This window comes from Dipodomys merriami, unplaced genomic scaffold (genome assembly GCF_024711535.1).
Source record: "Dipodomys merriami isolate MVZ:Mamm:240054 unplaced genomic scaffold, mDipMer1.0.p SCAF_31, whole genome shotgun sequence".
Taxonomy (NCBI): domain Eukaryota; kingdom Metazoa; phylum Chordata; class Mammalia; order Rodentia; family Heteromyidae; genus Dipodomys; species Dipodomys merriami.
In genome coordinates this window covers 6,896,485-6,923,767 of record NW_027204604.1, presented here as the reverse complement: position 1 = coordinate 6,923,767, position 27,283 = coordinate 6,896,485, and the positions used below count along the sequence as shown (strand labels likewise).

Sequence of the window (27,283 nt, the reverse complement as noted above, 5' to 3'; positions counted from 1 at the left end):
GAATGCTCACAGTAGTGTATAGGGTGGTTTAAGAATCATAATGTAGACATGGCAATGCACATCGATTACAGAAAAATCTGGTTTTATCCTGATACAAATGTAGAAATTGCTTAGCATTTTCAATGCTAATGTTTTGATTCAGAAAGCACTACATAAGATTTTCCTAATAGATGCCTAACTATCAAGGAAATGTACTTGGTATCTAAAAAATGTCCAAGAATGATTTCATGTATTTTTGTTTTAAATGCAAATGAGACAGTAGCCAAAATTCTCATTGTTCAGGCATATAACACTTTCAGTCTTTCTGGAGCATATGAAAATTGAATGGATTAAAACAGGGTTTAGAAAAGTAGACTAGAATAATTGAAGTATTTTCTATTAGAGAATTATGGTGGAGAAAAGATTAATAACTCTTTAAAGGCAAAATTCTTACAAGATTGTCTTTTGAATTCCAATCTGTAAAGAATAATCTTGTATTGCATTGCAATTCAACACATTATTTCTTCTTGTTGCTATAGAAACTAATTCTGGTGCAGCTGTGATTGCTAATCAAAATTCTAACATTATACAACCTTTTTCCCCCTTAGTGCTTCATTTTATTTTTAGTTACAAAATAATAAATTTTATTGGTGAGTTCGTAACAGTAGTTAGAACATTAATGCAAAGACTTTTTAAATTTTTGAAGATTTTTTTTCTTTGAAAATAAAAAGATACTCTTATTGTATAGTTGTAATATGAATAACAAGAAAACAAAGCCTTTTTGCTGAATTACAAAGGTCTATAATTGCTGTATTACATCAACATTGTGAAGCACTTAACTGCTTCATAATCCTAAATTGCTACTGTTTCAACGATCTATTTTTGAAGTGTCTAGTTCCTTGGCCATTATAAAAATGAAATAATAAAAAAAAGTCTTCAGAATGCCTAAAAGTCTTTTAACACAAAATGCAAATGGAGCTTCTTTATTGTTTTATCCTCAAATATTGAGATCACATCCTCAGTTAATATATAGTAAGTAAAAGCTTATTAGTAGTTCTCATTCTTATCTTTATTGGTATATTCCTCCCAACAAACTGCACTTTTGGCTTCATCCAGTGTGAATCTGTGTGGTTTTACAGGCCATAATGAAATACCTTCTTTGTCTTTCCAAGAACATCAAGTTGTTTGCATTTTATATAACAAATGTACAAACTTTTAATGAATTTATTTATAGCAAAATAATGTTCTTTCTACATAGACACATACAGATATACACACATTGAACAGTATTTAAGCAGATTCTAAAATCCTTGTGTTTTGCGTTATATTGTAAATTATAGTATATAGTTTATGATTTGGTATATGAAGGCAAATAAATGATGTTTTATTGCACATTACTGATTAATTTTAAGTGAGTTCTCAGATGTGTAAATCATTTATTTCAAAAAAAGTCAAACATAGTAGAAGTAGATTTGATTCAATAATTAATAAAATTATATTAATACTTTATTTGTGTTTAATGATAAGCATATTATATATTAATATGTAAAATATATTTAAAATACATTTATATTCTAATTGACAGAAGCATATACAATTCTACAAGCATATAAAATGTTGGAGTTTTAAGAAAATTGTTCTTAGAAATGAAGTCATATGGGCTGGGAAGGTGGCTCAGTGATAGAGCAGTTGCCTTGCATGCATGAGGCCCTGGTTTCGATTCCTCAGCACCACATAAGCAGAAAGAAAAAAGCCGGAAGTGGCGCTGTGGCTCAAGTGGTAGCGCGCTAGCCTTGAGCTGAAGAGCTGAGGGACAGCGCCCAGGCCCAGAGTTCAGGCCCCATGACCGGACCCCCCCCCCAAAAAAAAAAAAAAAGAAAAGAAAGAAAGAAATGAAGTCATCTCTATCTTACTAGATTTGTTGCATTTCTCAATTTGAATGCTGTAAACCCATGGCTATCATGATACCTCAAATGTAACAGGACATTCATTCCCTAAGCATTAGAATTCTAGTTATTTTATGGGAATCTTTTGTACATTTTATACTTAATTGAATCTTTTTGTTTATTTATATTTCTAATTATTATTAATTTACTTACAAATTTTTATTTTTTTTTAGAGCTAAAAGATTAGCAAGCACCAAATTTGCAGGGAAACTACTTAGGAAAAGACCTTAGAGAAACATTTAGAGGGAAGAGAATATAGGAAGAACATAGTGGGGGTTTTTTGGAGGGGGGTACTTTTGGTAGACTTTAATTGTAATCTTCAGAACTCTTGATTGCTACAGACCTCTTGTAACTGCCCTCAGATGCTGGACATTAGAACCAGTGATATCCCACTACTCTGACCCAAAGTCAGACAAACTGGATATAAGAGAACATGATGGAGGTAGATTACTTCAACCATGACAACATGAGATGAAAGCAGCTAATAGCACTAAGTCTGCTAAACCTGCTATAGCTAGCAGCTTCACTATCTCCTATGTCTGTGGTGCTAGTACTAGGGCTTCCAGTCAGGGAACATTTGCCTTTCCATGTTTGTTTGCTCCAGGCCAGCACTCTACCCTTGGAGTCTCGCAGCTCTACCTCTGGCCTTTGGCTATATAGGCAGACTTTCCTGCCTGAGATGTTTTAGAACCTCAATCCTCGGAACTCAGCTTCCTGAGTAGCTAGTATTACAAGAGTGACCCATCAGGAGCCCTGCTCAAAATTCTTATGTAGTTTTTATCCTTAGGTGAGATCAGCCACCCATCTTCAAGGTAGTTTTCCTAGACTGGAAAAGATCAGGAAGGATTAAGTTTACAGAGGAAGTACGCTCAAGAAAAGACTGTAAGAGAAGCAGGATTGAGGAAGTAGAAGAATGTTCTTTTGGGTAGAGTTTAGCAGCTCTTCAGCAATACTTGATCTTAGCTCCAAATTCTTATATTGGATTTCATTCCACCCAGCTCCCGGCCTCGATTTGCTTTTAAGTTTAGGTTTCTTAGACACTGCACTTCAGGAAAAGATTAGAACATTTGAGTTTACCAAAAAAATACTCTTAGAGGCTTAAGGAAGGCAGCATTGAGAGGAAAAATAGGAGAAGAACATAGGTTTTTGGTAGAGCTTAGCTGCAATCTTCAGAACCCTAGACTGGAAAACAATATAGCAGAATTCTCCCTTACTTAATTGAATCTTTAAGGATAAGTTTGGGTCATGATTAATATTGATTACTAGATAGAACCAAAGTGAAAGATACAGATTAAGATGCTCAGATAAATTAGATGATTAAATGACTTGGTATGAGCAGTAATCCTTGGCTGATATCTTTTGATTTAAGGCTTCTTTCTTCATATACAATGAAATTCACTCATCTCTAGTGTGAAGCTTAGTGGATTTTTTAATATCTGTTTAAAGAATCGTGCAATTATCAAGACATTCTCATAAAGAAATCTTATACTTACTCCCAGTCACTCCCAATACCAACACCCAGACCTAGATAACCATGAATCAACTTTCTGCTGATACATTTGTTCCTATACTACAGCTTTAATGTAAAGGAAATAATACAATATATAACTTTGTGACTAGTTTCTATCACTTAGCATAATGTTGTGAAGGTTCTTCCCTATTATATATGTGTATATAACATAAAACATGTAATGGTACTTTATTTCTTTTATTTCCAAATAGTTTTCTGTTGTACAGATACATCACGTTGTGTTTATTACCATATGACTTGGTGGATATTTGGGTTCTTACTTTTTGAGCACTATGAGTAAGGGTGTTGTGGATATTTGTCTACAGATCATTTCGTGATGCATGTTTTCTTTGATCCAAATAGAAATGTAAGAGTGGAATTTCTGAGTCATAACTGTGTTTAACAGTTTTTATTATGACTGTATTTATCATATTTACTTACTGTACTGCTAGAGATCACTCCAGGGCCCTGTTCATGCTAAGCAAGCTTTCTGCCACTTAGTTATATCCCCAACCATAACTTTATGTTTAAAAAATGTTAGAAATTGCTGAACTGTTTTTCAAAATCATTGTACTATTATACATTCTCCTCAGTGATATATGAAGTTGCCAAGACTTTCTACACTTACATATTTATCACAGATACTTTAATGTTTGTAAATTAATATCTAACTATAATTTGAAAATTACTTTAAACAAAGAATTACATATTGTGCGAAGTACTTTTGGAACTAAGTACAGATTATGGCACAAAAGAAGGAATTGTTAAATAGACCTAGCAAAGGTTTTATGTTAGAGCTGGAGATCTGGATATTGGAAAAATATTAAAACAGTAAATTAATAGCACCATTTTAAATAGTGATACACCTTGAAGAGCTTTTTGTAAAGTTCTGTAAAAGGCGAGGATTTTCACTATTAATCCTTTTAGTCAGAGTTTTATTCAGCTAGTGTGATAGGCAAGAAAAAAGGTCCAAGAGACTAAAAAGGAAGAGGTAAGTCATGTTTGTTTGCAGATGGCATGATTTTGTAGAATCTCTATTGAGCTTTTAGGATACAAGTTGAAATATCCTTTATTAAAATGTTTAGGACCAGAATTGTTTAGGATTTGGGTTCTTTTTTTCAGATTTGGAAGGATTTGTCTGTACTTTTTAAGTAGTATTTCATTCAAGGAAGATCACAGTTCATCATATGAATTGCTTTCCAAGTAGCTATACCATTTTTCATACAAATCAGCAATGGACAAGAGTTCCATTTGTTTCACATTTCCATTAGTATTTAGTGTTGCCAGTATCTAAATTTTTACAAACCAGCACACATATAGTGGTATCTTATAGTTTTAGTTTGCATGTCCCTAAGTGACTAAGGATTTGAGCATTATTCCATAACTTACTGTCATTCATAAATCTTTGAAGTACCTGTCCAAATCTTACATATTTTAAAATCAAATTGCCTGCTTTCTTAAAAATTGATTTGTAGGGCTGGAAAAATGGCTCAGTGGTAGAGTGCTTGCCTTGCATGCATGAGGCCCTGGGTTCGATTCCTCAGCACCACATAAGCAGAAAAAGCTGAAAGTGGAGCTGTGGCTCAAGTGGTAGAGCACTTGAGCTGAAGAGCTTAGGGACAGTGCCTAGGCCCAGAGTTCAGGCCCCACGACCGACCACTCATCCTCTCAATTTTTAGGAAAAAAGTACAATTAAAAGAGAGGAAGGGTGAGAGAATGCAGTCATACTACAGTAGTCAAAGTACACATATGAAAATGGAAGTAGGAAAATTGAGTGGGTGTGGGAGAGATGGAGGAGAATGAAGAAAGGGGTGACATTGATCAAGATACATTGTACTCATAAATTGACATATTGAAACCCATTTGCACAAACTACTTAAAGATATTTTTTAAAAAAAAAATTACATTTCCGAACAAAATTAGAAGACCTATCCTTCCTGACTGTAGGTCTGTCAAGCTCCAGTGGTCATACAAGAGTTTTGGCCTAAGGTTGGCCATATCAGTCAGTGAAGCAAAAAGAGAGTAGTCTAGAAAACAGACCCTTTCATTTCCCTTGCACCTGGTAATTATTTTAGCAACTGCCCAGGTACTTCAGTGAGGACTGTGTGGTTTTTCTGCAAGGAGTGCTCCACATGGCCCCTGATGCCTCAGTCCTCATCTGAGGATGCACAAGATTCATTCCAGATGATTCATAGCTAGGGGTAGGCCTAGAAATTCCATGTGATTTTTGGCTCAGGGAGTGATTTTGTATGTAAAAATATAAGTGACATGAATCTTAATGGAAAATTTAGTGACTGAAGTAAAAATTTTTAGCACTGAAAAGATAGGAATGTGAAAAGACAAGGCACAGACTATGGGAGATATTTGAAAATTATGTTTTACCAAAGACCTGTGTTTAGATTTGTCCTTTGTGATGTTACAAATCAATTGGTTTGATTTTTATTTATTTATTTTTTTGGTCAGTCGTGGGGCCTGAACTCTGGGCCTAGGTACTGTCCCTAAGCTCTTCAGCTCAAGTGCTCTACCACTTGAGCCACAGCTCTACTTTCAGCTTTTTCTGCTTATGTGGTGCTGAGGAATCGAACCCAGGGCCTCATGCATGCAAGGCAAGCACTCTACCACTGAGCCATTTTTCCAGCCCTACAAATCAATTTTTAAGAAAGCAGGCAATTTGATTTTAAAATATGTAAGATTTGGACAGGTACTTCAAAGATTTATGAATGACAGTAAGTTATGGAATAATGCTCAAATCCTTAGTCACTTAGGGACATGCAAACTAAAACTATAAGATACCACTATATGTGTGCTGGTTTGTAAAAATTTAGATACTGGCAACACTAAATACTAATGGAAATGTGAAACAAATGGAACTCTTGTCCATTGCTGATTTGTATGAAAAATGGTATAGCTACTTGGAAAGCAATTCATATGATGAACTATGATTTTCCTTGAATGAAATACTACTTAACAGTAAAAAGTAAAAATTGCAAACTCCTGATTAAATGTAACAATGTGGTTGAATAGAAGAAGCAATTACACAAAGTGAAAGACATCAGATGCACATTACTCTGTACTGAGTAGTTCCACTGTGAAGTTCTAGAGCTGGATGTGGTAACATAGGCCTGTAATTCTAGCACTGGGAGGTATGTCATGAAGACTATGAATTCAAGGCCACCTGAGCTACATAACAAGACCCTACCTCATAAACTAACAGCTAGGCACCGGTGGCTCACACCTAGCTACTCAGGAGGCTGAGATCTGAGGATTGTGGTTCAAAGCCAACTTGGGCAGGAAAGTTTGTGAAACTCTTATCTCCAATTAACAACCAGAAAACCGGAAGTGGCACTTTGGCTCAAAGTGGTAGAGCATTAGCTTTGAGTGGAAAGAGCTCAGGAACAGCACCCAGGCCCTGAATTTGATCCCACAACCAACAAAAGCAAAAAACAGAAAAACTAACAACAAATAGCCACTAAAAAGGAAGGAAGGAAGGAAAGCTGGGAGAGGAGGGGGGCTGGGAAGGAAGGGAAATGAAGTGAAAAGAAGGGAAGGGAAGATTGATTCTAGAAATGTATATCAATAGGTACAAAAGGTAATTCAGTGCTTCTTGGCCTGGGGATGGATTTGTGGACATAACGGAACTCTGTGAAGTATGAGGTCTTCTTATCTCCACGTAGTCATAGTTACCCAACTGTATACATTTGCCAAAACTTTCTGAAAAAGGTGGATTTTATTAGAAACTATACTTCAGTAAAGTAGACTGGCATGCTTTTTGTTTCATTTTATTTTATTTTTTTTTATTTTTTGCTGGGCCTGGGGCTTGTACTCTGGGCCTAGGCGCTATCCTCTAACTTCTTTTGCTCAAGGAAAGGGCTCTATCATTGAGCCACAGCACCACTTCCAGCTTTTTTAAGTAGTTTATTGGAGATAAGAGTCATGGGAGTTTCCTGCCCTGATTGGCTTCAAACCACAGCCTCCTGAGTAGTTAGGATTACAGGTGTGAGCCACTGGTGCCGATTTATTTTGTTTTTTTTTTTTTAAATATAATTCTATTGTTATTATTAAGGTGTTATACACAGGGGTTACCATTTCACAGTGGCTACTAACTCAGAAAGCCTCACTTTTAGAGAAAAGCTTACATCGCATGAATGAGACCCAGCAGCACAAAAATAAATAAGTAAATGAATCAATGAACCCATCAGCCTTGTAATGACTATTAGTAATTTCCTGTATGTGTTTTCATTTAATTTAGACAGTTTTATGAACTAATGTACTGCAGTGCCCCTGAAAGAAATCCAAAGTAATTTTTGTATTTCTGATACCATCCATTTGATTATTTAAGCTGCATCAGAACAAGGGTAGTACTAGGGCTCAAACCCCTCATATATGTGTATTATGTTAGACAAGTCCTGTATCACAGAGCTGTATCTTCACCCTCTACTTTTAACTACTTTTGTTAGACTTGTATGTTTGTTTTTGGAGGGAAAATTTTAAGTGGTAAGTTTCTTATTCTTTTCCCACATTGTGATATTTCTTAACGTGTTTTAATTAGAAGAGTTTTTAAGTGTAAGATGGTAATGTGTCTTAATATCATCTGCTCTTTGATTTTTTTAAATGTTAAAGCAAAACAGTGTGAGTTCAGGGTTTGTGAACCCAGAGGTAACATTGCCCTGCCAGTCATGTTGAAGACATAGCTCTGCAAAAATTACCTTGCCTTCTATTCAACAAAGAGTTTTAGTAATTGTGTTTTAGCAACTGTGTTGCTAGGCACTGCAGGTACAAAGATAAAAGAGTACTTGTTCTTACAAGAGCTCACAGTTCTAACATCTGAACAAACAATTACAGTGTATTAAGCAAAGTACGCTGTGGAAATACGTAGGAGCATTTACCCCAGCTTATATGCATAAGCATATTGGTTTGGAGTGGGTGATGCAACTAGGAAGAGAGGAGAGAATGCGTCTTTGGTATTTTACTAAGCTGGTTCTTGGAGCACAATGTGTGAAATTACCTAAGAAAAGAGTGAGGAGGATATGAAGGATTATCCTAGGTGTGTGTGTGTGGGGGGGGAGTATGAGAGGCATCATGAAGGGGCATGGCACATTCTGGAAATTGATCATGTTTGCCATGATTGGATTGTGTGGTGTGAGAGTCCGGGACAGCTCGAACAGGGGCTTGGTTACTGAGCCGTTCTACAGAGCATTATAAAACATTCTGAATGTTGTCCTGAACACTACGTGTAGATATTTAAAAATTTAGTCCATAAAAATATAATGACATAGAACAAAAAGTATTCTGCTTCTAGAGCTTGGGCAAGACTAAGTCTTCTGGGTATAATTAAGGATGTAGTTTTTAATATGATGTAGGATGAACATGCCTGTAGGAATGATATGACTTTGATCTCATGAGCATCATGAATTAGTCAACTGTATTAACCTGCACTTAATTGTAGAATACCTAGTTCTAAAACACTTTCACCTAACACAGTAAACAGAATCTTAGTACTATAATCACAGTAATGCAATTTAGCTTGTAGAGAGTTTGAGTTTAATTCTGACAAGCATATGATAGGGAAACATCCAGGAATTGTTGATTAAAATGTGATATACGTAAGAATAGGAATCAGAAAGGGAGATGCATCTTTCTGAGCTCAAATTTGGAAATTCTTAGACATTTTTCCTAGAATAAATGGAAAAGTTAACGGTAGATATGAAAGTTTTTAATTTCTATTTGATAATAACAGATACCTAAGCAAAGAAGTAGAGTAAATGCAATTGTTTCAAAATTAAGGACTTTTTTCAGTGTGAGAAAGAATGCACCTTGGATGTACAGAGTTCTATTTTAGAAGGCATGGTCTTTTGTGCACACTGGAGATGTAAACTTGTCGGAGATAAAGGCATTTTCAAGTCCTAGAACCATTTCAAGCAATACCAGTCCTTCAGGTTTCCCCTCCCACAACATAGCTCAGTAAATATTACCAGCTCTTATTTTGGGAAAAAGTGAAAGACTACTATGCATTCTATCACTGGGTATTTTTTTTTCCCTTCTCTTCTGTAAGGAGCTATAATACCAGAACATTCCAACAGCATTACTGTTCACATATCACTGGGGTTTTTTTTGTTTTGTTTTGTTTTGTTTTTTGGTCCGGTGGTGGGGCCTGAACTCTGGGCCCTGGGCACTGTCCCTCAGCTCTTCAGCTCAAGGCTAGCACTCTACCTCTTGAGCCACAGTGCCACTTCCGGTCTTTTTCTTTTTGCTTATGTGGTGCTGAGGAATCAAACCCAGGGCCTCAGGCATGCAAGGCAAGTGCTCTACCACTGAGCCACCTTCCCAGCCCCTGGTTTGTTTTTTTTTAACTCTTGTTCTCTGTTTGTTTGTTTGTTTGTTTGTTTTTAACTCACTGGGTTGTACTGACAGTGTAGACTTTATAAGAGAAAATGGACAGAGCTACAACACCTACCTGTGCTATCCCCTTGGTGATGGGGTACAACCATACATCCTCAACTTTGCACCTGTGCAATCAAATGCTTTCCACTTCATACTGGGCAAGTTGGATAACATTCATACCTAGTACCAGTTAGGGTGTGAAACTGATAGTAGGCCAGGAGATACTTCTCAAAAAAAAAAAGTGCTCACTTTATTTCCCTTTCTTTCCTCCCTCATTTTTTCTCTTCCTCTTCTCTCTTTCTCTTTCTTTTTTGTGTGTGTGCTAGTACTGGGGATTAAGCTCAGGGCCTTGGTGCTCTCCCTTAGAGTTTTTGCTCAAGGCAGTGCTCTGCCACTTGAACCTTACCTCCACTTTCTAGTCTTGTTTTAAAACCTTAAGGGTCACCGGGCGCTGGTGGCTCATGCCTGTAATCCTAGCTACTCAGGAGGCTGAGATCTGAAGATCACGGTTCAAAGCCAGCCCGTGCAGGAAAATCCATGAAACTCTGATCTCCAATTAGCCACCAGAAAACCAGAAGTGGCACTGTAGCTCAACTGGTAGAGAACACCAGCCTTGAGCTGAAGAGCTGAGGGATAGCTCTCAGGCCCAGAGGTCAAGCCCTATAACCAAAAACAACAAAACAAAACAAAACCCTTAAGGGTCAAGAAATGAATTGATTTTTCACTTGAGAAAAATAATTGTTCTGAATAAGACTGTACTAACAAAAAGTTGCTAGCAATATGTGGGGTATGGTTTACATCAAGGATTATTTCAGATCATCAGGGAAATAAACCAAGCAAAGAATTCAGATTTCAAGGCAGGGAACAAAAATAATACGAACTCTAATTTCAACTAACGTTTTGTGTGTGTGTGTGTGTGTGTGTGTGTGTGTGTGTGTGTGTGTGTGTGTGTGTGTGTGTGTGTGAGAGAGAGAGAGAGAGAGAGAGAGAGAGAGAGAGAGAGAGAGGTGGGGGGAGAGGGCGTACTTTCTGGTATCAAGGATCTTCTTAGCACCATTTGGTCTGTCAGGTCCTCTGTCAGAGCCTTTCCGGCTCTCTCCTCAGTGATCTGGAAGGACTGACCACCTTGCTCTAGGCTTTACTCAAAGTTAGTGGTTTTTTAGCTGACCTTACACATGAGTCTGAGTTATATAGTCAAATACATAGTGTGTTGCTTTAAGCAAGATGACAAACTTGGCTAGTCTCAGTGAAGGAAATGCATGGGTTGGTAAATAATCCCCCCCTGCCTTTTTTTTTGGGGGGGGGGTTTGTCCATCATGGGGCTTGAACTTAGGGCTTGGGTGCTGTGGCTAGTGCTGTACCACTTTGAGCCATAGTGACATTTCCAGTTTTCTGGTGATTAATTGGAGATAAGAGTCTCATGGACATTTTCTACCCGGGCTGTGATCCTCATATCTCAGCCTCCTGAGTAGCTAGGATGAAAGGCATGAGCCATCAACACCAGACAGGCAAATCCTCTTTAACTTTGGAAGAAATATCCCATCGCAGGTTGGGCCCTCAGTAACTTGATTACAATGGCAAGTTTCTGTCTTTTCATGAGATTTAAGTCTCAGCTCTGTCCCCTGTGTGTATCTTACGAAGGCTTTGCATTACTCACCTCTTCTACTCTTGCTCTCCCAGTCTCTGTCATCCAAAGGCAGTTAGGGAATGATGAGGAATCAAAGGTCTCTGCGCAACAGAGTGTAGTATAGAGCTAGAATACTTTTACTTTCCTGAAGCAAGAACGTAGAGGTGTTACTGGATTTACCAGATTGAAGACAGCCTGCTAACTTTTGTTCTCTTTGGATTGTTACGAAGGAAAAAGAAAAAATCCAAACCACTTGCTAACTAATACTGAGTATTAAACACCAAGAATGTCTTAATTTGCTCAATTAGAATGCACCATCTGGAGTGGCAACTGCAGTTGAAGTCATCTTCTAATTAAGCTTATGATAATCTGCCACCATTTTTCAAACCCATTAATTTTTACAGTGACCAAGCTAAGGAAGGCATATACATACCAAACCTGTAATTCTGACATCTCTGCTTTTCCTTTGGGTTACAAGTTTAGAGTCCACTAATTGCCAGTAGTACACATTCTAAACAAGAGCTGGAAAAAATAGCAAGCTAATTCTTATTTGGTATTATCTGATATTATATGTGGGTTTCTTTTTAAATTTTACTTTCTGTTTGTTGCATGTCTGTAGAAATTCAACTGCTTAGTAAAACAATAACCTCATTTCCTGGGCCTTTGCTGAGTTTATTCTAATAGATTATTTCTAAATTATTTTTGATTTTCTACATCACACTCATTATCAGAGAGTAATGACAGTTGTACTTCAGTTTGCATCGCCTTTCTTTACCTTATTGCACTGGCTAGGACCTCCAGTACATTGTTGAATAAAAGTGGTGATAGAGACACCTGTTCTCATTCTCCAGCTCAGAGTTAAACTTTCAACATTTTACCATTAAGTATGTTTGCTGTAGGACAACCATATACTTTTTAAAATAAAGGAAATCACCTTCTATTCTTAATTTGTTCAGATATTTCATCATCAGCATGTCATGATTTTTATCAAATGCTTGCATGGGCTTGTGTGTGTGTGTGTGTGTGTGTGTGTGTGTGTGTGTGTGTGTGTGTGTGTGTGTCTGTCTGTCTGTCTGTCTGTCTGTCTGTCTGTCTGTCCATTTGTCCGTGTGTCCTGGGGCTTGAACTCAGAACCTGGGCACTTTCTCCAAGCTTTTGTACTCAAGTCAAGTGCGCTATCACTTTGAACCACAGTTCCATTTCCAGCTTTTTGGTGGTTCATTGGAGATACGAATCTCACAGACTTTCCTGCTGGCCTGGCTTTGGATCTTGATCCTCATATTTTCAAGCTCCTGAGTAGCTGGTGTTACAAGTGTGAACCATTGGCACCTGGCATTAAATGCTTTTTCAAAAACTATTAGAATTACCATGATACTTTTATCTCTTATTCTGTCAGTGCAATGAGAGTATAAAATAAATTTTAAACATTAACTCTACCTAAAATAAGCCAGCACTCCTAGAATACGTCCAAGTTAGTTATAATGCAGTGCCCTGTATATATAACCCTGGGTTTAATTGACCAGTATTTTGATTAGAGTGTTTGTGTCTATGTTCATTTTTGGCAGGGGGGGGGTTAGTTACAGGGCTTGAATTCAGGGCCTAAGCACTGTCCCTGAGTCTCTTTTTGCTCAAGATTAGTGCTCTATACTTTAAGCCACAGTTCTTTTTTTCTTGTGCTTAATTGGAGATAAGGTTTTCAGACTTTCTTTTCCACACTGACTTGGAACCTTTATCCTTAGATCTCAACCTCCTTAGTAGCTAAGATTATAGACATGAGCTACCTCCATCTCTTCCTCCTCCTCCTTCCTCTTCTTTCTCTTCTTCTTCACTTTGGAATCCTGGTTTCAGAGTTACACTTATACTATAAAATAATGTAAGAAATATCTTTTTGGTTTGTGCAAGTGGTAACCTTTTGATAAATTCATAGATGACGCCATCTTGGCCTGGAATTTTCCTTTGGGGGAACTTTTTAAATATTGTTTATTTTCTGTAGTAATTAGATTACATAACTTTTATACTTCTTCTGGGGACCATTTTGATAGCTTGTATAACTGTTTTGTAGAGCATTCTCTATATTTTGTGAAGTATATTTCTTTCATTATATCTTAGCAGGTGGGACACATTATAATACTCATTTTGATCTATTCATTAAGATGATACCGACCAGTTTTCAATTCTGTAAAATGACCCTGTGTAACCAATAAATAATGTATAAAAAGATTCTTTGTAGCTATATACATTTCTGGTTTCTTAAAAATCCTTCAATGTACTCATATGCTTCCTTGTATCTATGCAAATCCCTGGTTTCCTTTTTTATTCAATGAGTCATAATCCATTACTGTAGTTATTTACTTGGAAATTCAAATTGTTGGTGGGATTTGGCTAGTGGGGCCCATCTCAGGCTGGTTTGTTTGTCTAGATAAATTGTCTCCATCATTGTTTGAACATGTCTCATGTACACCACAGCCATGAGTCAGGTAATGAGTAGTGTCATCCCTTCAATGAGTAGTGTCATCCCTTCCCTCACTCTCTCCCAATCCCATTAGTAGAGCTCACTGGACACTAATGCAAGTGAACTCTACAACTCGTGGGTAAAGATAGGGGAGAAGGACTGAGAGAGAGTAAGAGAAGGGAAGACATCTCTTTATATTGTTTTTTTTTTTCTGCTGGTTCTAGGGCTTGAACTTGGGGCTTGGGGCCTGGACATTGTCTCTGAGCTTGTTTTGCTCAAGGCTAGTGCTTTGCTTTACTACTTTAGCCAAAGCTCTACTTCTGGCTTTTTTTTTTTTTTTGGTAATTTATTGGAGATAAAAGTCTCACAGACTTTCCTGCTCGGGCTAGCTTTGAACCTGGATCCTCAGATCTCAGTCTCAGCCTTTTGAAAAGCTAGGATTACACGCATGAGCCACTGGTACCTGGCCTCTTTAGTGTATTTCTAATTTCAATTCTTATTTTTTTTCTTTGATCCATGGATCATTTGGAGTACATTTTATTTCCAGTTATTTAGTTTTCTATCAATTCTCTGTTTTTCTTTCTGATTTCTGGTTTAATTCCACAGCAGTCAGATTCCATGTTTACACTTCTAACTTTATAAAATATGCTGAACCTTAATTTATTACCCCGTGTATTTTAGAAAGTTTTAGCAAATTTTCACATGTATTAAAAACTAATTGAGTAGATGTTGAACACTCATTCCTTGTAGTTCTTAACTACTACTTAAGATGTTAGGATTAAGGACTATAGGTCCTGGTCTATGTGTGTATGCATGTTATCTTTCCTAGGGTAAGAAAACACTTTGTGTTCTTTTAGGTGCTGTGTAATAGGAAGATAGTAAATTGATGCTATAGGCGTATTCATGCTGAAATCTTTTATATCATAAAAGAGTATATCATTTTTATAGTAAATCAAGAGCTAAGGTAATTAGAAGGTGTTGTTATTTTGGTATTTGTTAGTCTTCTTAGAAATTTCTTCTTAATGTTTTCTGTGTGTTTAAACTATAAAATAGATCATGTTACTTTATGAACTTGTCTTAAAATTTTTCCAATGTTAATTAAATTTAAGTCAATTCTTTGTTATTATACTAGGTAGATAGCACAAAATAGTTGCCAAATAGAACAAAAATAAGTTACTGCAAATGTTTAAAGGGAGAAATCCTTATGATCATGTATTTTAATGAATTTTTAATTCTGTACACATTTGCCTGTTCTTCACTGTGAAAAGTGAAATACAATCATAAAGATGTCAGGATAGCATTGTATTTTAAAGACTTATCATGGTAAGTTATACATTCCAATTCACTTGGACAAACCTAGAAAACAGTATCAAAATCTACCCATTGAGCATAGCTGGAATTTTTTGATATCACAAACTTCCTTGAATAATTAATTTGTGCCTTGGTCTTTGGAGTAAGAGTAACAATAAATCTAAATAAAAGCCAGATGACTGGAGTTTAGTTGTAATAAAGTACTAGTTGATTGGCAGGAAGGCCACGATAAAATGGAAACATAAGCTAAACAAAATTATACCATCTTGATCAAGCAAAAGGAAATTTTGTTTTGAAGTCGAGGTGGGGAAGGGGGAGCCACAGAGGAAAAATATATTGTAAACAAAATGAAAACTGAGATCCAGTTGGCAAACTGGAGCGTAAAGAAGGTATATACACCATTATGTTTGTTTCCTAGTCATGATCTTCTCTCTGTTTTGTTCCTTGCTGGCTTCTATACTGTTCAGGTGTCTACTCTTTTCTATATTGGTATGAAAGTGAAGCTAGCCTTCAAATTCCTAAGCCAGTTATGATAATCCCATTTCTCCTGCCAGTGAAGGGTTAGTAATAGATATACTCACTTTTGTCTGGTAAGATCTATGAGCAATATGCTGAGATTTCTGGGAGAAATCACCCTCTCTTCTTAGAACAAAAGTGAAGGACAAATTTCCCACTGCATTTGGAAACTATGAATTGACTTCATGGTCCAGTAAGTATTACATATCATCACTTAGCTTAATTCAATGGTTGATTAAATTTAAATTTAGAGGAAGATATTAATGCTTTAGAAGCTGTGTCAGTTGAGACTGAACTTAAAAACATTTGCATATGCAACTAGAAGTTTTTTTTTAGCTTAGCTTCTTTTTTCTTTGTCGGTCATGGAGCTTGAACTCTGGGCCTGGACACTGTCCCTCAGCTCTTCAGCTCAAGGCGAGCGCTCTACCACTTGAGCCACAGTGCTACGTCCAGTTTTCTAGTGGTTTGTTGGAGGTAAGAGCCTCACAGACTTTCCTGCCCAGGATGGCTTTGAACCATGATCCTTAGATCTCAGCCTCCTGAGTAGCTAGGATTACAGGTGTGAGCCACCAGCGCTCGGCTTAAAACTTATTTTAATGGTATTTTATAGAATCTCTCTTAATATGACTTTTATTTTTCCTGATCTTACCACACAGGAGAGGAGAGGAGAACCAGATTATTTTATTTCTGCACCTGAAGTAGGTGAGAAGAAAATTCATGTCGTAGAGCCAACAGCTACATTGCCACACAATTTTTAATCAGTTTTGAACTTCTTTGTAATTATTGTACACTGTTCTGTATGTTGAGGCTAGTTGGAAACAGTGACCCGATTCTTAACTATTATCAGGAAACTGCATTCAGAGGATGAGAAGAACACCCCCACTGGATGAACTGCAGCCACCACCCTATCAGGATGACAGTGGTTCTCCCCATCTCTCATGTACACCCTCAGAAATTGGGGACAGTAAATGTGAATTTTCCCACTGCAACAACAGTCCAAGATGCTCATACAACAAGTGCCCAAGTGAAGGAAGCACAGGTCATGAAATAGAAAGTTATCATAATAAAGGATACGAAGAAGATGTTCCAAGTGACAGCACTGCAGTCCTGAGCCCAGAAGTAAGTAAAAGCATATAGAAGTTTGAAAATGATTGTGATGTGGAGGATTAAAAAAAAAAAATTCAGTGCTTCTCCTCTTAGTGAGAGGAATGGGTGTCATCTTATCCCTTTGTAGCTTATGGTACCAGATCCTTAATGCAGCTATTATCCAACCAACTTACCAGGGCTGTCCCAGCTAATTTTTAGCTCCTCTTTTCCACCAAGGAATGATGAGTAGCTAAAGATGGGTTGCTATCTATTTAAAAAAAAAAAAAACACTTTCTATACAATGTTCTAAAATTATCTTTTTTCATTCATCTTGAGATTACTATTTGTATTTTTTTATAATTTTTTTGATTTTTTTAGTGTTAAGAGAGTACTCATTAATGTTTCATGGGCCTTTCAAAATAGTCTCATTTTAATGTTATAGAAAATGAGAAGGGAAAATGCTGATCATTTTTACTGATGAAATTTGAGTTTATGTTATCATGCATCAGTAGTTAGCTGAGGTTAAGTGCTATTTTGGAGCAAAAATATAAAAATGACAATAAATATAATTGCTACCATGTCAGAGTATTGTCATATTTTTAAAAGGGATTTGTTTTAATCTTCTTATAGTGATAAAAATATTGAAAAATGTTTTCCTAAAACAGTTACTTATTTTTAGGATTTGCTTTCCACATACTAATTTAGATTACAAGTTTTTACAACTTCCTGAAAACATTGATTCATACCATAGCATATCTGCATTCTTACTAGGTGGATTTTCCAATCAGCCGTCAGAAGTACATAATGAAGATAGTTTCTCAATTCGAAGAACAATTAAGGTGCAGATAGGCTTGCCTTAATGGAGGAAGTTCTTCTATAATTTTGAAAAGTACTTTTGTACCTGTTACTACTTACCTAATATTTCTAGTATGACAGTAGCTAAAAAATTCTAAATGGATACCTATCAATATATATTTAATACCTGTTTGCATATCAGTATGTTATGGATTTCCATGACCAATGCTTCTTTGTGCTCTTTCAGTTAAATAAATTTGAGATCTTTGCTTTATGGTTTTGCTGTATAGGTTGACAGTAAATTAACAATGAAGCATGAATTGTAGAATTAACAACAGCAGTTGTTATCATGAGTTGTGCTGGAAATTTTCCTATGAGCTTTAGCTAGTCCACTTAATTCTACCAATCATGTTTATAAGAAGTATTGTTTCCTTTTTACAAATGAAAAATTAAGACTCAGAAGCAATTTCCCCAAGTATAAGCATCTCTTAAATAGAACTGTGATTCAAACACGCAGGTCTGTCTAACTGTAAGAAAAAAAAATAGCATAAAGCAGGCTCTCCCAGAGGGCCCACAGACCAAATTGAAATGCTCAAATCACATGAATGAGTGTGCATGCATACATGTGAACATACACACATGTGTTCATCTGTTCAGGGTACACAGCAAGAAATAAGAGCAAGATAATGTAGATTACCACATCTAGAACAGAATGTAAGCAGGTGTGGATAGAAAGCTCACACTATGTGAGTTGTGGCTGCTTCTGTGTCCATATACCAGTCTTTCTGTTTCTGTTCCATCAGAATTCCTATTTATCGTTGGTAGCAAGGTCAGAGTTAAGATTTGACTAAGGGTACCTAGAGGCTCATTCATTTTATAGGAGAGATGCAGCAGCAAATACACATGGCTACCACTGAGATTTGCCTTTTAGCCTGCTAAACAGATGTAGGCTTTTATCTGCATTTCCTAAGTTGAACACCTGGAGAAAGAAGCCATCAACCCAGAGGCCACATGATCATGGCTTGGGCTTTCCATCCATAACTGTAGGTACCATTCATGCCATATTATTCTCTGAAGTTTTTCTACCTTTGACACATTTTCTATGTTGTCAGCTTAGTTACTATGTTCTGCCTATGTCTCACAAGCTACTTGACCTACCTCAATAGTCAACTCTATTTTCCCCTTATTTCAGAAGCTGCTAACTTGTTATCTGCATTAATACTTCTTTAGAATTCCTTTCATTCTATTTGTTTTTGTGTGTCTTATACCATCATTGGATGAATTAAAAGAATATGGAAAATGCTGGGCTGGGAAGGTGGTTCAGTGGTAGAACGTTTGCCTTGCTTACATTAGGCCCTGGGTTTGATTCCTCAGAACCACATAAGCAGAAAAAGCCAGAAGTGGTGCTGTTGCTCAAGTGGTAGAGTGCTAGCCTTGAGCTGAAGAGCTGAGGAACAGTGCCCAGGCCCAGAGTTCAGGCCACATGACTGACAAAAAAAAAAAAAAAAAAATATATATATATATATATATATATATATATATATATATGGAAAATGCATATTGTATGAATATTTAGATGTGGAATTCTGATAGCCTGAGCTAGTAATAAATTCACTCTTGTTTTTTCCAGTTTATTTTGCATCCCTATCCTCGACATTATGCATCAAATAGAAAATTTGTATTTTTCTTGGTTTAACCCAGGCTTTTGATACCATGGAGCCTATCAACATACAGGATCCAACTGATAGTCAAGAAAGGGCTCAGAAGAATTCATAGGAGGTGTCCATAACTCTTGATGACCTCTTACCAACTAACGGTTTCATAAAACTTTGATCCAAACTCTGTGAAAGAGAAAGGACTGATTTTTTTATACCTTTTTTAAGAATGATGAAACTCCCAGTATATTCTAAATAGACTGGCAGGAATTTGAGACAATTGTAGAAAAATGGGCGCAGTTTCTAGCTTTTTTCAATTTTGGAAATTAGTATTAGAATATCATACCTTGTTTTTTAATTCCAGCTAAGAATCGAAGTAACTATGGTCTATGGTCTGGAGAAAAATACTTGGCTGCAGAAATATTTAAGGGCCTTTGTGATTATGCTTTCATATTTTACATTTCCATTGATTTTTAAGTTGAGATAAATTTGTATTATGTTTTAGAGATACATATTTTAGAACAAGCACTGAAAATGGAATCCAAGTTTTCTCTGCCATTGTATTTCACATGCTCTTCCTTTCTTGCCTAATGTTTAGTTGCTAGTTGTATCTACTGATTATGTCTCAAGTAAAACTTGGTGGTCTTCTACTTTAAAAAAACTAAATATACATTAAGGTATATTTTTGTTTATCATTTATGAAAACATATTTAATATCCTCAAAATTATGATAGGGAATATTACATTCTAAGTGTGTCTTTATTGTACTAAGATTTTAGTTTTACTTACTGATGGCACTAATCTAGTCCAACAGGGTAGTTTGTCATTGTAGCTGAGTGCTAATTATTATACTTTCATTGTGATAGCAAAGGAAAATTATTTTCCTATCATACACTGAAGAAATATCAGTCATTTATTTACATGGTAGATTCAGTAATAGAGTTAAAAACTGAAAACATTCAAATTTGCTTTTTTTAGGACATGTCAGCTCAAGGATCCTCTTCACAGCTTCCTAAACCTTTTGATCCTGAGCCAGAAGCTAAATATGGCACACTGGATGTGACTTTTGACTATGACTCACAAGAACAGAAGCTTCTGGTAACAGTGACAGCTGTCACAGACATCCCAACATATAACAGGACAGGTGGCAACTCATGGCAAGTACACCTTGTTCTTCTACCTATAAAGAAACAGAGAGCAAAGACCAGCATCCAGAGAGGACCTTGCCCTGTCTTCACAGAAACATTCAAATTCAATCACGTTGAATCTGAGATGATTGGAAATTATGCAGTTCGGTTTAGACTGTATGGTGTACATCGCATGAAAAAGGAAAAGATTGTGGGGGAAAAGATTTTTTATTTAACAAAATTGAATCTTCAAGGGAAAATGTCATTACCTGTAATACTGGAACCTTCTTGCAATCATTCTGTGAGTATCTCATCAAATGACGTGGATACAGTTTATGTTCATGGTATATATTACATACAATGTAAAAATAACCCATAATCAACCCAACAACTTTATATTACTTACAAAGCGAACATATCTTTACAAAAATTTTAAGTCTTGAATAGGTAGGTAATTTATTTCCTATAAAAGTTACCCTTGAAGATGGTACATGATTTATTTTATTAGTTTATTTTTTTCTTCACAGACTTCTAGTCTAGTATCTTACATGTCTGTTTCTTTGTTGACCATGTACTAAGTAGTTGATTGTTATATCACCTAAACTATTATAGAATTTATTGTTTTCTTTCAGGTTAAAACTAGGTTGTACAAGCTGAGGTTACAGCTCGAGTGATAGAGCCCAGGCCTAGCAAGTGTAAGGCACTGAGTTCAATTCCATGCAGAAAAACAAACCAACAAAATACTAGGTGGTATTAAGACTGATCTTAGTCCCCTATCTTATTTTTGATATTACAGAAATTATTTTGTGTTATTGACTGTGTACTTACTGCTGCCTAGATCATGACTGGTTATCTTTCACTACCATAAAATTATTTAAATGAAGAAAATCTGACATTATTATACTTTCTATCCTTTCTCCTCCAGTTGGAGACAAGGTTGTCACTAAATACCAAGCTGGCCTGCAACTCATGATACTCTTGCTTCTATGACAGTGTTAAATCTGAATAAGCATGTCCATATTTTGCTCTTAGAAATTGTTATCTCAAGAATAAACTCCTCATACTGCTAAAAATATTAATTTTTAAAGTTAAAATAAAAAACTAATCACAGTTAACAGACACACAAACACATGTACCATAATGAAAGTATTGAAAAGCTAAAAAGTGAAGAGAAAAATCTTGAAAGCCATAAAGAAAAAGATTTATTACCTACAGAGAACAACAATATGAGCTTAGAGCCAGCCAAAGTAGAAAAGTCTGTCAGACTCTTATCTCTAATTTAGTAGCAAAGAGCCTGAACTAGAGATGTGGCTCAAGTGGTAGAGCTCCAGTCATGAGTGAAAAAGCTGAGTAGAGCTTGAGGTCCTGAGTTCAAGCCTCAGTACTGGTACACATACCCAGAAAATAACCAGAACAAAAAAGGATAGAATAATGTCGTAAGCTATAGATTACCTGAGGAAGCATGAAGCTGAGTTCAAAACCCCAGTACCACCAAAATCAATGAGTAAGAAATAAAAAATAAATAATACATCCTAATTTGTTGAGATTTAAAAGAAGTAGACATTTATCTACTGAAATAATTAGATGGTTTTCTCTTTTTAAGTTAATGAGGTCAAGTACATTGACTTTTTAAACTTATTTTTATTAGCACATAATAATTATACCTATTTATGGAGTACAATATGATATTTTGTTACATTTTATAAGTGATCATTTGGGTTCAGCATAAGCTGATCATTTTAAATAATGAACTATTCTTGCATTCTGGATTAAAAACAAGAAAAAGAAAAAGGAAATGTTTTCTCTGCAATGATGCAGAGAAATTTCAAATTCTGTAGCTGTTTAGTTTTGTTTTCCCTTGCTATGCATTTTTCTCCAACTTACTCATACTATAAGACTCAGCACACCATAATTGTGAGGTTAACTTTCATAATTTTATGTCTAATGAGTCTGTTCATGCACATATAGTATTAATAGTGTATGTGTATTTTCTAGCCAGGTGTGATTGCTCATACTTACAATCCTCACACCTATAATATAAAATTTGAGGCCAGAGTGGGCTACATAGTCAGTTCAAGCCTAGTTTGGGCAACTTAGTGAAATTTTGTCTCAAAATAAAATGAAGAAAGGGCTGGAGATGTATGAGACTCTGCGTTCAAACTATGGTACAAAAAAAACTATAAACAGGGCTGGGAAGGTGGCTCAGTGGTAGAGCGCTTGCCTTGCATGCTCGAGGCCCTGGGTTCGATTCCTCAGCACCACATAAGCAGAAAGAAAAAAGCTGGAAGTGGCGCTGTGGCTCAAGTAGTAGAGCGCTAGCCTTGAGCTGAAGAGCTGAGGGACAGCACCCAGGCCCAGAGTTCAGGCCCCACGACCGGACCAAAAACAAAAAAAACAAAAAAAACTATAAACATACCAGGCACTAGTGGCTCATACATGTAATCCTAGCTACTCAGGAGGCTTGAGGTCCAAGGATCACAGTTCGAAGCCAGAATGTGCAGGAAAGTCCATGGAACTCTTATCTCCAATTAAACATCAAAAAAAGCCAGCCAGAAGAAGAACTGTGACTCAAGTGGTAGAGCCTTGAGCAAAAAATGTTCAAGAACAGCACCCAGGCCCTGAATTCCGTCCCCAGGACCTGCACCAAAAAAAGTATGTGTATACATACATAAATGTCATAAATGTATATGACATGTGTGCATATATATACATATATGTATATGTTTGTGTTGTTTGTGTATATGTATACAAAAACATGCAGTATATCTCCATATTATATATATATATATATATATATATACATACATGTATATTTTCTGTAGATGCTATAGTGTTAAATGTTTGCTTAAGTTTTAATATTAACTTCATGGAGATATCTCATTATTATAATTTGACTTTTTTGTTGTTGTTGTTGGTCATGGGGCCTGAACTCTGGGCCTGGGCGCTGTCCCTCAGCTCTTCAGCTCAAGGCGAGCGTTCTACCTCCTGAGCAACAGAGCCAACGTCTGGTTTTCTAGTGGTTTATTGGAGGTAAGAGTCTCACGGACTTTCCTGCCTAGGCTGGCTTTGAATCATGATCCTCAGATCTCAGCCTCCTGAGTAGCTAGGATTATAGGCGTGAGCCACTGGCACCTGGCTTGTTTGACTATTTTTTTTACTTCATTTTTCTCTCATTTTGTAAGAAATACATTCACTTCAAAAACCAGGTATCTTCATGTCTTAACATGTACTCTTGTGGGTTTTTTTTAAATAACTACTTTTGTTGTTGCAAGAATATTAGCCTTTAATCAAGGGAAAGTTTGAATCAAGCCAGAGATTATAGAAATTACATTTGATGTATACTTATACTTTTATTTTCATGGATGATGATAGAAAATTTGAATTATGTATAAAAATTTAGTTGTATAGCAAGGTTTTTAGGGACTTATTGGTGAATAGAACTGAGAAATATAAAGTCAGTATCACTAAAATAACTTTCTGAGAACTAAACAATGTATTCTGCTGAGAGTGACTACAGTTTTAACTTTAAGATATAGTTTGAATTATGCTTCTTTTGTGCATTGAATGACAAAAAATATATTAAGAGTTAAAAACTGAGTTCTTTCCAGTAAGTAGGTTATGTAAATTTGGTAAACTATTTTGGAAATGGATTTCTCAGTGAAATGAGAAGATTAGGCCAAAGGAACTCCTAAGGTTCTATTCATCTTGGATACTGTGAGATTTTACTAATATCCATCGGAAAGAAGTTAAGTAATAACAGACATGGGTGAATTTTAAATGAGTTTTGTATGCCCAATGTATCACATTTTGTGGTGACTATGTATTGTGTTCTCACTCTTTTAAACTTTATCCACAACTTTATGTCAACTAATGATTTCTACCTCCTAAAAATAAACTAGAAAATTAACTTTTTTCAATCTCAATAGTAGGTTCAGCAGGAGCTTTGCGACCTAGAATATACCACTCCTGTTTGTTTTCAGGAAACCCTGAATGTAGACTGAACAAGCAGACATTATGCTCAAGTCATGCTTGAAATTGAGGGTGGAGGATTCTGGAGGTCAGAGTGAGGGGCAATATTGTTGCTGGGCTAGTAACAGTTGAAGTAAAGTCCATGACCCCTCAGCAGCTTAGATCTTGCTTTACACCTGACTCTTGAGAAGTTGAGCCATTAACCACTTTGTCTCTATTGTTTAACAAATTGCTCTACATTATGACTCAGAGTTAGTTTCCAGTATTGTCAAATAAGAACCCTGAAATAAGCATATAGTTTTTATCATTCAGTAGCTATTGTTTTTAGTTATTTCTCACTCCAATCTCAATAGCTGGGATGTTGTCAGATAGGTTTCTGGTCATGGTTCTCGCAAGCCGCTTGCAACCAGGCAGGCTTTGAACAGAGCCACAACAAGTGGGCTTAGAGGTTGGAGAACAGTCAGTGAGCAGGGATTTCTGGCTTACCCAGTCATGGTGTTTGGGTGGGAGACTACCACCAGAGGCCAATGTGAAAACAGAAAGGTTTGACTCAGGCAAGTTGAGGGCTTCTGGCAAGAGCTAGGAAAGCAACTGAAGAAGGCTCAGCAGTTGGCAGCTTCACCCTGCAAGCAGTTTCATTCGCCTGAAGTACATTTCAGAAAGCAGCACTCACTTCTGCTGGTGGAGAGTTCAGATTGTAGGGGCTGCCAGTGATCAGTCTATATTACCTCCTTTTAATCAGCCCGCCACCAGACAGACCGAGCCACAACCGGAGGGCCTAGAAAGTAAGGAAAAGCCAGAGACAGAAAGAAGAAATGTCCTTGGAGAAAGAAGGGAATCTGAGGATTCAGCAATAGGAGCTCACACAGTAAAGGGCCTGGCTGTCAGTGAGTCCCAGTACCCAAGGATCATTGCAAAAACAGAACCATGCCAGTGGCTGGCTGTGAGTGTTGAGCATCTAGGAGCTATCTAATGTCTTTGGGGTCTTGCTGCCAGGTGACACGTAGCACTGTGAGTACAGGAGTACTCAGAGGGTATTGGTTGCTCTCCAGCCTTAGCCTTCCCACAGGGTAACAAGCTGCTGAGTGGAGTCTGAAAGAACTGAGACCTGCCAGCAAAGCACTTAGCCCTCAGTTCTCTAATGCCAGTGCAGAACTCAGTGAGTTCTCTATAAGGCACATTATTAGAGGAATACCCCATGGGTAGTCCATGGACTACCCCAGGGGCCCAAACAGAGAAAACCATTCAGTAATGGGAGCTTGTTTATGGACTGTGTGGATTATGGTAGTTTCAAATAATCAAAAAGGGGAAGATTCCACCATAAAAGCAACACAGAAGCAGATAACTGACCCTTTACTGGTAAACCCACACTCAAATTATGTATAACACCAACCCAAGCACAAGAAAATATGAGAAATCCCAGCTAGTTCTCATCTGAATGGTGCTGGAAGGGTCCAGACCTGCTTCCTTGAGGTTGTAGACAAAAGCTTGTCCAGTGAGGAGAAACTGAACTATACCCTTCTGCTACACAGTCCTACTTGAACTTTATGAATGTTTCAACTTTAAAATTAAAGGTGATTAAAATATCAAGAAATTGGCCTTATGCATAAATCCCAACATAGGAACACAAGACATTTGAAAACCCAAAGTGATACAAAATCTCCAAAGGGCAACAACCCCACAGTAATAGACACTAAGGATAGTAAAGAAAAACAAAGGAAAAAAACCCTCAAAAACATGATTATATGAATGATGAACAGCCATGTGCACTAGTGGCTCATGCCTGTAATCCTAGCTACTCAAGAGGCTGAAATCTGAAGATCACAGCTTAAAGCCAGCCCAGGCAGAAAACTGTGTGACTCTTATCCCCAATTAACCACCAAAACAAGGTTGGAAGTGGACCTGCAGCCTAAGTGATAGAGTGCTAGCCTTGAGCAAAAAAGCTAAGGGACAGTGCTCTGGCTCTGAGTTCAAGTCCCAGTACTGGTAGACAGGAAAATAGTGATTAAGAAAATGAATGAGGACGTGTGTTAAAAAACTGAAGGAACCCAAAGAGGATACAAATAGCTGACCAAAGTAAGAAAAACACTACAGGATATAAAATAGAAATTCACTGGTAATAGAAATCCTTAAAAAGAATCTAATGAAATTATAGAACTGAAAAGCCTACCAAGTCAAATTAAAAACATGAAAAGTCTCTCCAGTAGATAGTATAAAATTTAAGACAGAATATCGGTGCTTGAGGACAGTCAAATAAGAGATATGAAAAAATAAAGGACACTATTAAGAAACCAAACCTAAGCATCATGGGCATCGAAGAAGGAAAAAAGAGGTGCAGTTAAAAAGGTAGGAAACATACAATAAAAGAATAGGAGAAAAGTTCTCTGGTCTTGGGAACAGCCATCCAGATCCAGAAGGCTTTCAGAACATCCAGTAGACCAGACCAGAAAAGTGACACTTCAGTGGATTGTGAGGGATGGAGGAGAATGACAAAAGGGGTGATATTGACAAGATGTATTATACTTATAAACTGATTTGAATGATATCCCCTTTGTATGTACAAAACTACTGAAAGATAACAAAAAATATAATTAAAAAACATGAAATAAAATTTTAAAAACACTTGGCTTCAAGATATATCAGTTAAAACATTGAAAATCCAGAGCAAAGAAACATTACTGCAAACTTCAAGAGAAAAGTCCAGGTAACATACAGTGGCAAACACATCGAAACCGGATCAGATTTCTCACCAGAAATTAAAGGAAAGAACATGGAATTATGTATTTCAAACACTGAAAGCAAACAACTACCAGCTACCAACTTAGATTAATCTGCATAGCAAAACTATCATTTATAATTGAGAGACAAATAAAAATGTTCCACGACAAAGCAACTTATGACCACTAAACCAGCACTTGAGAAGTTCTTG

General features: G+C 36.6%; 1 protein-coding gene across 4 annotated transcripts in view; it reads left to right on the top strand.

The window, feature by feature from the left end:
• The window catches only part of Syt14 (synaptotagmin 14), a 123,003-nt gene that overhangs the window by 76,165 nt on the left and 19,555 nt on the right, over positions 1–27,283 (top strand). For all 4 annotated transcript variants that reach the window (XM_070041442.1, XM_070041441.1, XM_070041443.1 and 1 more), the window contains 2 exons: positions 16,570–16,841; positions 20,237–20,686. In XM_070041442.1, coding sequence (XP_069897543.1) covers positions 16,570–16,841; positions 20,237–20,686 — 722 coding nt within the window. The remainder of the gene's footprint in view (positions 1–16,569; positions 16,842–20,236; positions 20,687–27,283) is intronic.